At 34.5% G+C, this 13,493-nt stretch overlaps 1 protein-coding gene across 1 annotated transcript in view; it reads right to left on the bottom strand.

The window, feature by feature from the left end:
• Positions 1 to 3,038: 3,038 nt before the first annotated feature.
• Positions 3,039 to 13,493, bottom strand: part of C14H9orf85 (chromosome 14 C9orf85 homolog) — a 65,261-nt gene continuing 54,806 nt past the window's right edge. Inside the window, exons 3-4 of the mRNA XM_047523812.1 lie at positions 4,209 to 4,322; positions 3,039 to 3,746 (exon numbers count right to left, since the gene is read on the bottom strand). Of these exons, the coding sequence (XP_047379768.1) occupies positions 3,599 to 3,746; positions 4,209 to 4,322 (262 nt within the window). The 3' untranslated portion in view covers positions 3,039 to 3,598. The remainder of the gene's footprint in view (positions 3,747 to 4,208; positions 4,323 to 13,493) is intronic.

Here is a 13,493-nt window from a genome sequence, read left to right as displayed (position 1 = left end):
CTTGGGGGAAAAATACAGGGATGTAATGCAGACAAATGAATCACAATATTCCAGGAATAAGATTCCTTTTTTTCTTTTTTGTGGTGCTGGGGATTGAACCCACGGCCTTGTACACATGAGGCAAGCACTTTACCAACTGAGCTATATCCCCAGCCACAAGATTTTTCTTAAAAGCTCATTATATGAATTTTATGATGAGAATTGGAAACTTCTGTAATAAAGTACTGTAATATTTTAGAATATGTGATGCTGTCTTGATAATCAAATATTAAGGAGGGATAAGCTAATTTACTATAATAAACTGATTTCATTACATTAAACTAAAACAAGGTTTTCATTGTTTCTATGTGCTAAGTTCCAATAAAAAATAGTTTCTAGGTTCGAAAGAATAATTCTTAAAGGGATATAAAGGCAGTTAATATAACAAAGTCGGCTTAAAAAACTATGAGCTGGGCAAGGTGGTGCAAGCCTGTAATCTCAACAGCTTGGGAGGCTGAGGCAGGAGGATTGCGAGTTCAAAGCCAGTCTCAGCAATTTAGCAAGGCTCTAAGCAACTTAGTGAGACCCTGACTCTAAAATAAAATATAAACAAGGGCTAGGGATGTGGCAAAGTGGTTACGTGCCCCTGGGTTCAATCCCCAGTACCAAAAAAAACCAAAACAAAACAAAAAAACAAACCAACAACAACAACAACAACAACAAAAACAAAGGCAGGGTGTGGTGGTACACACATATAATCAATCACAGGAGGCTGAGGCAGGAGGATGGAAAGTTCAAAGTCAGCCTCAGCACCCAAGCAAGGCCCTCAGCAAGATGTCTCAAAATTAAAAAAAAAAAAAAAAAGAAAAAAAAAAAAGGCTTTGGATATGTGTCAGCGATTAAATATCCCTGGGTTCAATCTCTAGCACCAAGCGGGGGAAAAAAAAAAAAAGAGAAACAAAGCAAAACAACTTTTCTTAGTATTAAAGAATAAAATGCAGCTATTGATATATGTCATTAGATAATGCTCTATCTGAGGAATTACAAGAATTCACATGGGAAAAAATTTATGCTAATCCAATCATGATTCAGTTGGCTCTTCAATCACAAAAGTTAAATAAATTTATACATAAAAAGGGAAGGAAATAAATTTATAGATACCAAAATAAATTTATATGCAAAGGAAAGTCACACAAGTTAATGAGAGAGAAACTTGTAAGACTAGAAGCTTAGAATATTGAGACTTCAGGGGCTGGGGATATAGCTCAGTTGGTAGAGTCCTTGCTTTGCTTGCACAAGGCCCTTGGTTCAATCCCCAGTACCACAAAAAAAAAAAAAAAAAGTGAAACTTCCACATCTTTTCTTTTCTTTTTTTTTTGCGGCACGCAAGGCAAGCACTCTACCAACTGAGCTATGTCCCCAGCCCAAAACTTCCACATCTTGAACGAACATGGTATCTTTGTATTTATTTATTTGGTATCAGGATTGAACCCAGTGGCACTTAACCACTAAGCCATATCCCCAGACCTTTTTATATTTAATTTTGAGACAGGGTCTCGTTAAGTTATTTAGGGTCTCTCTAAGTTGCTGAGGCTGACCTTGAACTCATGGTCCTTGTGCCTTAGCCTCCCACACCATTTATTTTTGTCTCTGTTTTCTTTAACATCTTGATAAGATTTTATATTTTGGTTGACAGTTCTTGAAGACTATTTATTTCTAGAGTAACATTTTTTGATGCAACTGAGATGTTATCTGTGTCTTTACTTTTTTTACAACAAAATATTTTAAAGTAAATTGACATTACCCCTTATATAGTTCGTTATGCCTTTTTAAAAATAACATTACACTTAACAAAATCTATTTCTTAGCACAATCTATCACAAAAAAAATCACTAATAAGCATAAAATGAGATCAGGGTTACTAGTAATTTTGGAAATAGAAATTAACAATAACACAAGGAGATATTGTACACATATCAAACTGGCATAAATTTAAAATTTTGATATTATGCATTAGAAAGGATGCAGAGCACATAAACAGTAATATGTTGCTGAGGGAAGGGAGGATAACTATACTTCTGTAAAAACAGTTTTATGCTATATAGTAAAACTGAAGATGCATATACCTGATTTTTTTTTACCACTGGTACAGACTAACAGAAAGGCACATATGTATCAAGAGACACATAAAACAGTTCTCATACCAATATTGCTTACCATAGGAAAAGAGTAAGTCAATTAAAATATCTTAATATCAGAAAGGAAACTACGCTATGTAATTACATAGAATGATAATATAAAATAAATTATAATTTTTGTGACGATATGAATCAATCTTCCAAATTTTATAAAAATGAACAAAGAGATAAAAATAATATGCATATTGCAGGTCTGTTCACATAAAGTTCAAAATCAAATGTTTACTTAGCATTTATTTTCAAATGGTTCTGCAAATTAGAAAAATATATGTGATCACTTATGGAGTTATAAAGAAAACGTGGTAAAATGCTAATATTGGAATCTAGGGGAAGCCTATACAAAGGTTCATTGTACTGCCTTGCTACCTTTCTGTAGGCTTGAGATGTTTCAAAATAAGAAGACAGGAAAGTTTAAAAAATCAGACAAAGTGAATTTATATTGTTTAGGAGTACAAATGATAAAGAAAATAATTATCGAAATTCAGGTTAGAGGCAACTCTGGGAAGGAGGAGGAACTTGTGATGAGGGAGAGCTTCCTGGGGAGCTTCTGGTCCCAGCAGTTTCTTCATCCACGTCTAAATGTAAAAACTCTCTTTCGTAATTATTTAGTAAACTGTACATTTTTTCTGGATGTATATTTCACAAGAGGAAAAATGCAAAACAGTATGAAGAGGTATATAAAAATACTTTCAAAAGAAAATTGTTATAAACTTGCTAAACATCATTATAAAAAAATAAACTGCTTTTGCTTTTTTTTTTTTTGTTTTTTTTTTTGTTTTTTTTTTGGGTGCTGGGCATCGAACCCAGGGCCTTGTGCTTGCAAGGCAAGCACTCTACCGACTGAGCTACCTCCCCAGCCCCTGCTTTTGCTTTTTTTTATTTTTTTTGCGGTGCTGGGGATCAAACCCAGGGCCTTGTGTTTGCAAGGCAAGCACTCTACCAACTGAGCTATCTCCCCAGCCCTGCTTTTGCTTTTAATGAGCAAATATAAGAGAGCTTTTGTCAAGCCAGAGGTTTACTAATTTTTGATGCAAGTTGTAGTAATATCATCTTATTTTGTAAAAATAAGTTAATAAGAATGAGATAGTTCTTATATAATCACCAATTCTGAGTCTTGTTTATTTCGATATTAGGTAATATACTCTTTTAAATAATTCTCATGAACTGCAACAGGATACCTTGATACGTTTTTTGGCAGATATTCTAGTATATGCAAACTTGAAAAATTTGTTATAAGAAAACTCTGGATGAAAGTTTGAGAATTATTCAAACATTTTACATGATTTATATTGCTCAGGTATATACCTATTTTCTATAGATTTTTTCTGATTTTTCTTATTAGGATTTCACAATATTTTTCATGAGAACCAAAAAGGTAAAAGTTGGTCAAATTCCACATTCTCTAACTTCCAATACAGTCATTAATCCATTTGATTATTATCTGAATCATCTAAATAAATATCGAAATCTAAGTCAGCATCACTTTCTTCATGTCTTTTGCAGTTTCTTCTATGGCTGTAACTTTCATGATCTTCAATATTTTCTGTCTTTTCTGGATTTTTATTAAACCTAAAGATTAAAGAAAAAAAATTCTAATTATTTCCCAACCATGCAGGTTGAAGAAACCTTTGCCACTACATTTCATAAAGGAGTTTAATAAGTACAGAGAACAAGATTCTTGAAAACTAATTTAAGATATAACTGATTATAATACTGTTGTAATAGAATAGGCTCTAAGAAATTGCTAAAAGGTATCCATTAAAAGAAAAGTTGTTACACAATAAGCAATTCTTTTGCAATAAATGTGAACCTCATGGATAAATATCTGATGTTCTTAAAAATATAAAGTGCCACTTTTATAGAAATAATAGAAAAATTTAACAAAATAATGACTTTTCCTATAGGTAGAAAAATGACTACATTAGTATGATAAGTTGTTAACTTCAGACAAAAGTTACTGAATGTCTCATTAAAAGAAAGTTCATATATCAATTACTAAGAATAAATCTAAATGTGAAAGGAAATACTCACGGAATAACAATGTCTTCTTTCTTTCCACATTTTGCACAAACTTCAAGTTCACAGGCACATGGTCTACACATTATGTGGTAAGAATCCTTCACTGTCTTTTGTAAACATTTAACACTAAAAGTGGAAGGGAAAAATCAAATATTAACTTTTACGAATTAAGATTTGGTTGATGAACTAAGAGGGTATAGCTAAATGTACCGACAAAAAGTCTAAAAATCAAAACTCTTACATATTAATCTTAGATGTTTGTCATTTTTTTCTTTTTTTTGTAAACAAATGGGATACATGTTGTTTCTCTGTACATGGAGTAAAGGCATACTATTTGTGTAATCATAAATTTACATTGGGTAATGTTGTTTGATTCACTGTTATTTTTTCCCTCCCCCAACCCCCCTCCCACCCCTCTTTTCCCTCTATACAGTCCTTCCTTCTTCCATTCTTGCCACCCTCCCTAACCCTAACCCTAAACCTAACCCTAACACTAACCCCTCCCACCCCCCATTATGTGTCATCATCCGCTTATCAGCGAGATCATTCGTCCTTTGGTTTTTTTGAGATTGGCTTATCTCACTTAGCATGATATTCTCCAATTTCATCTTTTTAAATTATAGATACAGCATTTCTAGATAACAATTTACAGCTGCAGAATAGTACTTGATATTTATCTATTTTCTAAAAGCATGTTAAGTGTTATTAAAACATGTAAAAACAAAATCAATATACAAAATCAATTGCATTTCTATATATTACCAAAAAACAATTCAAAAAAGAATAAAATGTATAGGAATAAATTCAACAAAAGAAGCATAAGACCACTATACTAAACATCACTGAAAGAAACTGAAGCCCTAAGTATCTGGAAAGATTCCCATATTTATGGATTAAAAATACTTAATATAGATAAGAAGGCAATACTCCCCCACCTAACCTATAGACTCAATGCAATCTTTATAAAATTCTGGCTTTTTTTTTTCTTTCAGAAATTGGCAGGATGATCCTATGATTCATACGGTGATATCTTATTTTACTGTGCTTCATAGATACTGTCACAAATTGAAGCTTTGTGGCAACCCTGGGTCAAGCAAGACTATTGGCACCATTTTTCCAACAGCACATGTTCACATAGTGTGTCTGTGTCACATTTTTGTGATTTCCATAATACTTCAAACTTTTTCATTATATCATTTGGTGTGGTGATCTGTTGTTGGAGATCCTTGATGTAACGACTGTAATTGTGTGGGGATGCCAACCACCTAACAATATAAAACAACAAACTTAATTGATAAATATTGTGTATGTTCTGATGGCTCCACTAACCAGCTGTTCCCTATCTCTCTCCTCCTCCTCAGGTCTCCTAACTCCTTGAGACACAACAGTATTGAAATTAGGCTAATTCATAACCCGAAAATGGCCTCTAACTGTTCAAGTAAAAAGATGAGTCAGCCCTCTCATTTTAAATCAAAAGCTAGAAATGATTAAGCATTTCTTAGTGAGGAAGATGTATGTAAAGCTGAGCTGGTTGAAAGCTAGGTCTCTTGTACCAGTTAGCCAAATAATGAATGTAAAGAACAAGTTCTTGAAGGAAATTAAGACTGCTACTCTAGTGAACACAGTATTAAGAAAGTGAACCAGCCTTATTGCTGTTATTGAAAAAGTTTGAGTGGTCTGGATAGAAGATCAAATCAGCCACAACACTCCCCCAAGTCCAAACCTAATCCACAGTAAGGCACTAACTTGCTTCAATTCTCTGGTAGCTGAAAGAAGTGAGGAAACTGCAAAAGAAGTTTTAAGCTGGCAGAATATGGTTCCTGAGGTTTAAGGAAAGAAACCATCGCCCTAACGTAAAGGTGCAAGGGGCAGCAGCAAGTGCTGATGTAGAAGCCATAGCAAGTTATACAGAAGATCCAGCAAAAATAATTGACTAAAGAAGCTACAACACGGCTGGGGACATAGCTCAGTTGGTAAAGTGCTTGCCTTACAAACACAGGGCCCTGGGTTTGAACCCCAGCACCGCAAAAATAAATAGTTAAAAAAAAAAAAAGAAGCTACAACAAACACCAGATTTTCTTTCTTCCTTTATTTATTTATTTTTTTTTGGGGGGGGGGTATTAGGGATTAAATCCAGGGACATTTAACCACTGAGTCACAGCCACAGCCCTTTTTATTTTTTATTTTGAGACAGGATCTCACTAAGTTGCTCAGGGCCTCACTAAGTTGTTGAAGCTGGCTTTAAACAGTGATCCTCCTGCCTTAGCCTCCCCAGTTGCTGGGATTATAATAGGCATGTGGCCAGATTGTCAATGTAGACAAAACAGCATCATATTGGAAGATGCCATCTACAGCTTTCATAGCTAAAGAGAAGTCAGTACCTGGTTTCAGAGCTTCAGAGGACAGGCTGACTCTCTTTTTAGGGGCTAATGCAGCCAGTAACTTTTAAGTTGAGGTCAACGCTCATTTAGCATTCCAAAAATTCTAGGATCCTGAAGAATTATACTAATCACTCTGCCTGTGCTCTATGAATGGCACTAGAAAGCCTGGTGACCTGGTGACAGCACAACTGTTTACAACATGGTTACTAAATATTTTAGGCCTAATATTGAGACAAACTACTCAGGGGAAAAAAAATTTCTTTTAAAATATTACTGCTCATCAACACTGCACCTTGGTCACTCAAGAATGTTGATAAAGTATAAAGGAGATTTTTATTGTTTGTTCTCATCCTGCTAACACACATCCATTCTGTAGCCCATGCAAGAACTTTCAACCCTTATTATTAAATAAATACATTTCGTAAGGGTACGGCTGCCATAGATGGTGATTCCTCTGATGGGTCTAGGCAAAATAAATTGAAAACCTTCTGGAAATGAGTTATCATTTTAGATGCCATTAAGAACATGGTTTATTGGAGGGCAAGATATTGATATTAACAGCAGTATTCAAGAAGTTGATAGCAACCTCATGGACGCTTTAAGGAGTTTAAGTGGAGGAAGTGGGAGAAATAGCAAGAGAACTAGAATTAGAACTGGAGCCTCATGATGTGACAGAACAGTTACAATCTCATGATAAAAATTTAATGGATGAGAAGTTGCTTCTAACAGATGAACAAATAAATTGGTTTCTTGAAATGGAATCTATTCCTGGTGAAGATGCTACGAATATTGTGAAAATGACAAACAAGGATTTAGAGTGTCACATAAACAAACGCAGCAAACGTCCACAGCCACCCTAACCTTCTATTGTCATGATTGATCAGAAGACATCAACATTAAGGGAAGACCCTCTACCAGCAAAAAGATGAGTTGCTGAAGGCTCATGTGATTATTAGGATTTTTTTAATTGGTTCTTTTTAGTTACACATGACAGTACAGTCAATTTTGACTAAATTATACATACATGGAATATATCTTATTCTAATTAGGGCCCCAGTCTTGTGAATGTACATGATGGTGGGATTCACTGCGGTGTATTCACATATGTACACAAGAAAGTTATAGCAGATTCTTTCCTTGTCTTTCCTACTCCTATTCCCTTTCCTTCCCTTCATTCCCCTTTGTCTATTCCAATGAACTTGTACTCCTCCCACTCCCCAGTTGTGAAATGGCTTCCACATATCATAGAAAACATCTGCCCTTTGGTTTTTTTCGGACTGGCTTATTTCACTTAGCATGACAGTCTTCAGATCAATCCATTTACCGACATATGTCATAAAGTCATATTTCTTTATGGATGAGTAATATCCCACCATGATACACACGCCACAATTTCTTTATCCATTCATCTGTTATGGGCATCTAGGTTGGCTCCACAGCTTAGTATTGTGAACTGTGCAGCTATAAATACTGATGTGGTGGTGTCACTGTATTATGCTGATTTTTAACTCCTTTAGAAAAGTACTGAGGAGTGAGATAACTGGGTGAAATGGTGGTTCCATTAAGAAGTACTTTTTTTTTTTTTTTTTTTTTTTTTTTTTGCAGTGCTGGGGATTGAACCCAGGGCCTTTTGCTTGCAAGGCAAGCACTCTACCAACTGAGCTATATCCCAGCCCCAAGAAGTACTTTTTAATTAAAGTATGTACATTGGTTTCCTAGATGTAATGGTATTGCACACTTAAAAACTATAATATATAAGCATAATTTTTATCTTTACGGGAAAACCAAAAAATTTGTGTGACTCATTTTATGGTAGTATTTGCTTTGTTGTAGTAGACAGGAACTCAACCCACAATATATCTGAGGAACCCAAAGAAATACTACGCACTCAAGACAGCCAAAACAATAATGAAAAGAAAATATAAAATGGGAGGATTCACATTCCAAGATTTCAAAACACACTACAAACCTATAGTAAACTAGATTGTGTAATACTAGCAAAGGACAGATGTATACGTCAACAAAATAGAATTCTGTCTTGAAATAAACCCTCACATTTTGATCAAATGGTTTTTGACTAGGGTGCCAAGATAATAAAATAGGGAAAAAAATAGTCTTTTCAACAAATTGTTCTGGGCCAAATGAATCTCCAGGTGCAGAAGAATGAAGTTTGCCTCCATACTCTGCTGCTACACACAAATTAACTCAAAATTACTTTAGGAATAAAGTAAAATCTAGAAGAAAATCAAGGAACAAATCTTTGCAAACTTGAGTCAGGCAAAGTATTCTTATATGTGACATCAAGAGAATAAGTGACCAAACGAAATAGTAGGTAAATATGACTTAACCAAAATTAAATACTCGTGCATTAAAGAAAATTATCAGTCAGTCATGGTAGCGTACCCATATATAATCCCAGTGACAAATAAGGAGCTTGAGGCTAGCCTCAGCAACTTAGTAAGACCCTGAAATTTAAAATAATTTCAGAAAGACTGGTGATATACTCAGTAGTAGAGCACCCCTGAATTCAATCCCTAGTACCACAAAAACAAACAAACAAAATCTCTGAAAAAGTTTTAGCAAATCAAACCTAGCAACATATATATTTTGGTCAAGTGGGGTATATCCTGGGAAAACAAAAGATGATTCAATATTTGAGAACCAATAAATGAGTTGGGTGGGGTGGCGCATGCCTTTAATCCCAGGTAGCTTGGGAGGCTGAGGCAGGAGGGTCTCCAGTTCAAAGCCAGCCTCAGCAAAAGCGAGGTGCTAAGCAACTCAGTGAGACCCTGTCTCTAAATAAAAAAAAAAAATACAAAACAGGGCTGGGGATGTGGCTTAGTGGTTGAGTGTCCCTGAGTTCAATTCCTGGTACCCTGGCCCCCTGCCAAAAAAAACAAAACAAAACAAAACAAAAAAAACAATAAATGTACTTCATCAAACTAATGTCTAAGGAAGAAGAGCCATATGAATGACCTCAAGAGATGTAGAAAAAGCTTCATTTAGCCAGGTACAGTGGTGCACACCTGTATAATTCCAGAGATTCAGAAGGCTGAGGCAGGAGGATCACAAGTTTAAGACCAGCCTCAGGAACTTACCAAGGCCCTAAGAAACTCAGCAAGACCCTGTCTCTAAATTAAAAAAAAAAAAGCTTCATTTAACAAAATTTAACACTTATTGGTTATATAGCTGTCAGCAAACTAAAATGAAATCATCATCAAGTTGACAAAAAGTATTTACAAAACACTCACAGAAAATATCATACTTCATAATAAAAGACTAAAATGCCTTGCCATCTGATCAGGAATATCTACTTTCACCATTCCTTTCTAGATCATACTGGAAGTCCTAGGCAGTGCAAAGAAGTCAGAAATAGTTAAATAAAGTTCAGACGAATGCGGAAGAAGAAACCAAGTTGTCTTTATTTAGGAAAAAAAAATTATTTTCTATGTAGAAAATCCAAAAAGAACTCCAAAAATTAAAAATTTTTCTAGAGATTAAAAATGAGTTTAATAAAATCATAATATATAGGGTCACTAAACAAAAGTAAACTATATTCATATGTTTCCAGCATTGACCAATTTTCTATAGAAAGTTTCTATAGAAACTGAAAAGCTGATTTTAAAAGTTATATGAAAAAGTAAAGAAACTATTAAAAAACAAGGTTGGAGGCCTCTCAAAACATAGTTTAAGACTTACCAGAAAACTGCAGTACTCAAGGTACATTTGTGAAAGGACAGATGCACAGATTAATGAAACAGAAAGTATTCAGAAACAAACCCATACTATATACATAATTACTTTGTACTGTGTGATTTTCAACACAGTACAAAGGTCATTGAATAAAGAAAGGATGCTCTTCTCAACAAAAGATGCATGAATAGTCAGATATCCCTAAAATTAAGAGGAAATAAATTATAAACCCGCAACAGAATTATACAACTTGGAGGAGAAAACACAGGGGAAACTATTTGTGATTCTTAGCTAGGCAGAGTTCTTAGATACAATAACAAAACCATGATCCATAATCATAATTTATTAGATGGACCTTCATAAGATAAAAGTTTCTCGTGTTCAAACTAGGTGACACTAGGTGTTTCCCACTTGAGTCCATGAGTTTGAGACCAGCCTGGGCAATACAGCCAGACCCCATCTCAAAAAACAGACAAAAGACACTATAAGATAATGAAAAAACAAACAGAACATGTCAGAAATTGGCAGAAAATATATGCAAAACACAGGCTTGATTATATCCATAATTTACAAAGAACTTTGAAACTCAGTAATCAGAAAACAAGAATATGCAGTAAGACATGAATCAAAGGTCTTAACAGAAATCTAAACAGAAACAAAGATCTAAACAGAAACAAAGAATGCTGTAAGATGAATACATGAAAACAGGCTTATCTTCACTGGTCATCAAGGAAATGTAAATTAAAATCACAATGGGATATAGCTATTCATTTGTGGCTAAAATAGAATAAAGGGAAAACTGAAACAAAAAGCACAAACTTGACAATTCTTAGTGCTGACCAGGATTCAGAACTGGAACTCCCACTCGCTGCTGGTGAGAATGTAAAAGGAAAACAATTTGGAATACACATAACCTTAACATACAACCCAGCAATCTCACTACTAAATACTTGCTCAAGAAAAGACAACTATGTTCACACAAAATGCAGTACATGAATATTTATGGCAGCATGATAATATAATTGCTAAAACCTAAACATCCCTCCACTGATGAGTAAATGAACAATCTGTTACACCCTTACAATAAAACAGTACTCCGCTAAAAGGGATCTATACACTAATTCACACAACATGGATGAATCTCAACTCTATGTTAAGCTAAAGAAATCATACTCAAAACTCTACATACTATATGATTCTAAATATATGACATTCAGGAAAGGTGAAAGTGTAGGGAAGGAAAACAGTAGTGCTTGCCAGGGGTGGGCGGTGAGCAGGAATCTCTACAAAGTGGTATGGAGACATGTCTTGGATAATGAAAATGTTCTATATACATATATTTTTATTAGAATGTTACATTTATATATAGAGTAGGGTTCACTTTGACAAAAATCAAAACATGCATGCATTTGATTTACTCTATTTCAGTTCCTGTTCCTCCCTACTTTCACCCCTCCTCCCTCCCTTTGTTTTCCTTCTACTGATCTTCCTTACATTCATTTTTTTTGATTGATACTTTTTACATATACATAAAGGAAGAGTTCCCTTTGGTTATTACATATGCACATAGCATGATTTTGTTAAATTCATTCCACAGGAAATGTTTTATATTTTGATTGTGATGTTGTTCTTACAACTGTAGTTTTTTTTATATATACACCATATATACACACATTAGTTAAAATTTAAACTGTAATACAAAGGGTGAATTTTACAGTACATAAATTATACTTCGAGAGCCCCAACTGGGAAAAACAAATTAAAATTTAAACAAAACCAAAATCCTCTTTGACATATGATTTAAATGAAAATAATTATTAAAATGTCTGTGTTGAATTATTTTGGTATACTTGTGTTCCAAAAAAATTTAGTGTTCCAAAAAAATTTACTTACTCTGCAATAAAAAATAGATTAACAATTTCTAAACCATTAAAATTAACATGGAAAAGTTCCAATAATTCAAACAGATTAGCAAAATCTTCACAATGCTTTTTGAAGTTTTAAAATAATGTTAAAGTCTCTCTTGGTTAGGTTCATCTGAGGCTTCAAAGGAAATCAGAATAAGGTTTCATACTAGAGACCCCCCCCCCCCCCGGGGGGGGCGGGGAAACAAATCCTTAAGTTATCTAAATTGCTAATTCGAGGATAAATTAGTATTCACAGCACTGTTGGTGTTAAAATTTACAGGTAAAAAAGGTTTAAAATGGCTAACTTGTTTTGGAGTCTGGAGTCAAAAGGTCCTAGTTCTCTAGCTCATCTATTCCCAGGAATGGTGACTCCCTAAGAAAACAAATACTTGTATGGCTATTAAAATGCAGATTCCTGGGCTCCCTGAATTATTTAGGTAACCAGAACTTTGGGAATGAGTCCCAAGAATCTGTTTGATAAACTCTTCAAGAAATTCTTATGCTTACAAACCTTTTGAGAAGTCTTGACCTTTATCAAAATAATATTGCCTTCATACTCAAGTGGGAGTTTTCTAGTGTCCCTATTGCTGGTTGAGACTACAATAGCCAATTCTAAGAACAGAATGAATTGCTGAAAGCAACTATGCTCTTCTCAGATTTAGGCTCCTTCTGAGAATCATTTGGATTTTGCTAGGATAGTAGCTCTGAATAAAAATATACATATCTCACAGTAAAGCAAATATACACACTTAAATTGACATTTTTTCCTTCTTTATAAATGTGACACATTTGTGAAAATACGAATTGTAAAATTTTTAGCGTTTTACAACTTCTACTTTCCTTGTCATAAAAGTGGCACCTTGGTATGCCTTCTCTTTCAAAACATTAAATCCAATCTTTAAACTCTCCCAAAGAGTACAGTGAGAGGCTGTCTAAACATGTAACTGAACCCTATGTGTTCTCTTCTTACTGAGTGTAAATCAATGAGCGCAACCAGAAGATAAAAGCATGGAGAGAGGTTTGTTACTCACAGCAAGTAAGGAGAGCAAAGGAGTTATTGTGAAGCACTGCGCTCCTATGTCAGAGAGAGGAATTTCATTGGGAAACCTATACTTATTTACATAGGAAAGCTGAGTAGGGGGCTTAGTACCTTCTTGAGCATGCTCAGTTCAAGATTATACATCACATATTCAAAAAGGAAAATGGTAGACATATTTTTTACCGGTCTCCAAAGAGTCTTAACTCAAACGAAAAAGAACAAATTGTGTGAGTGTGTGTGTGTGTGTTGCTAGGGACTGCATCCAGGGCTCCTCACT

The sequence above is a fragment of the Sciurus carolinensis genome, chromosome 14 (genome assembly GCF_902686445.1).
Source record: "Sciurus carolinensis chromosome 14, mSciCar1.2, whole genome shotgun sequence".
Classification (NCBI taxonomy): domain Eukaryota; kingdom Metazoa; phylum Chordata; class Mammalia; order Rodentia; family Sciuridae; genus Sciurus; species Sciurus carolinensis.
The sequence above is the reverse complement of the archived record's forward strand: the minus strand, read 5'-3'. Positions and strand labels throughout refer to the sequence as shown.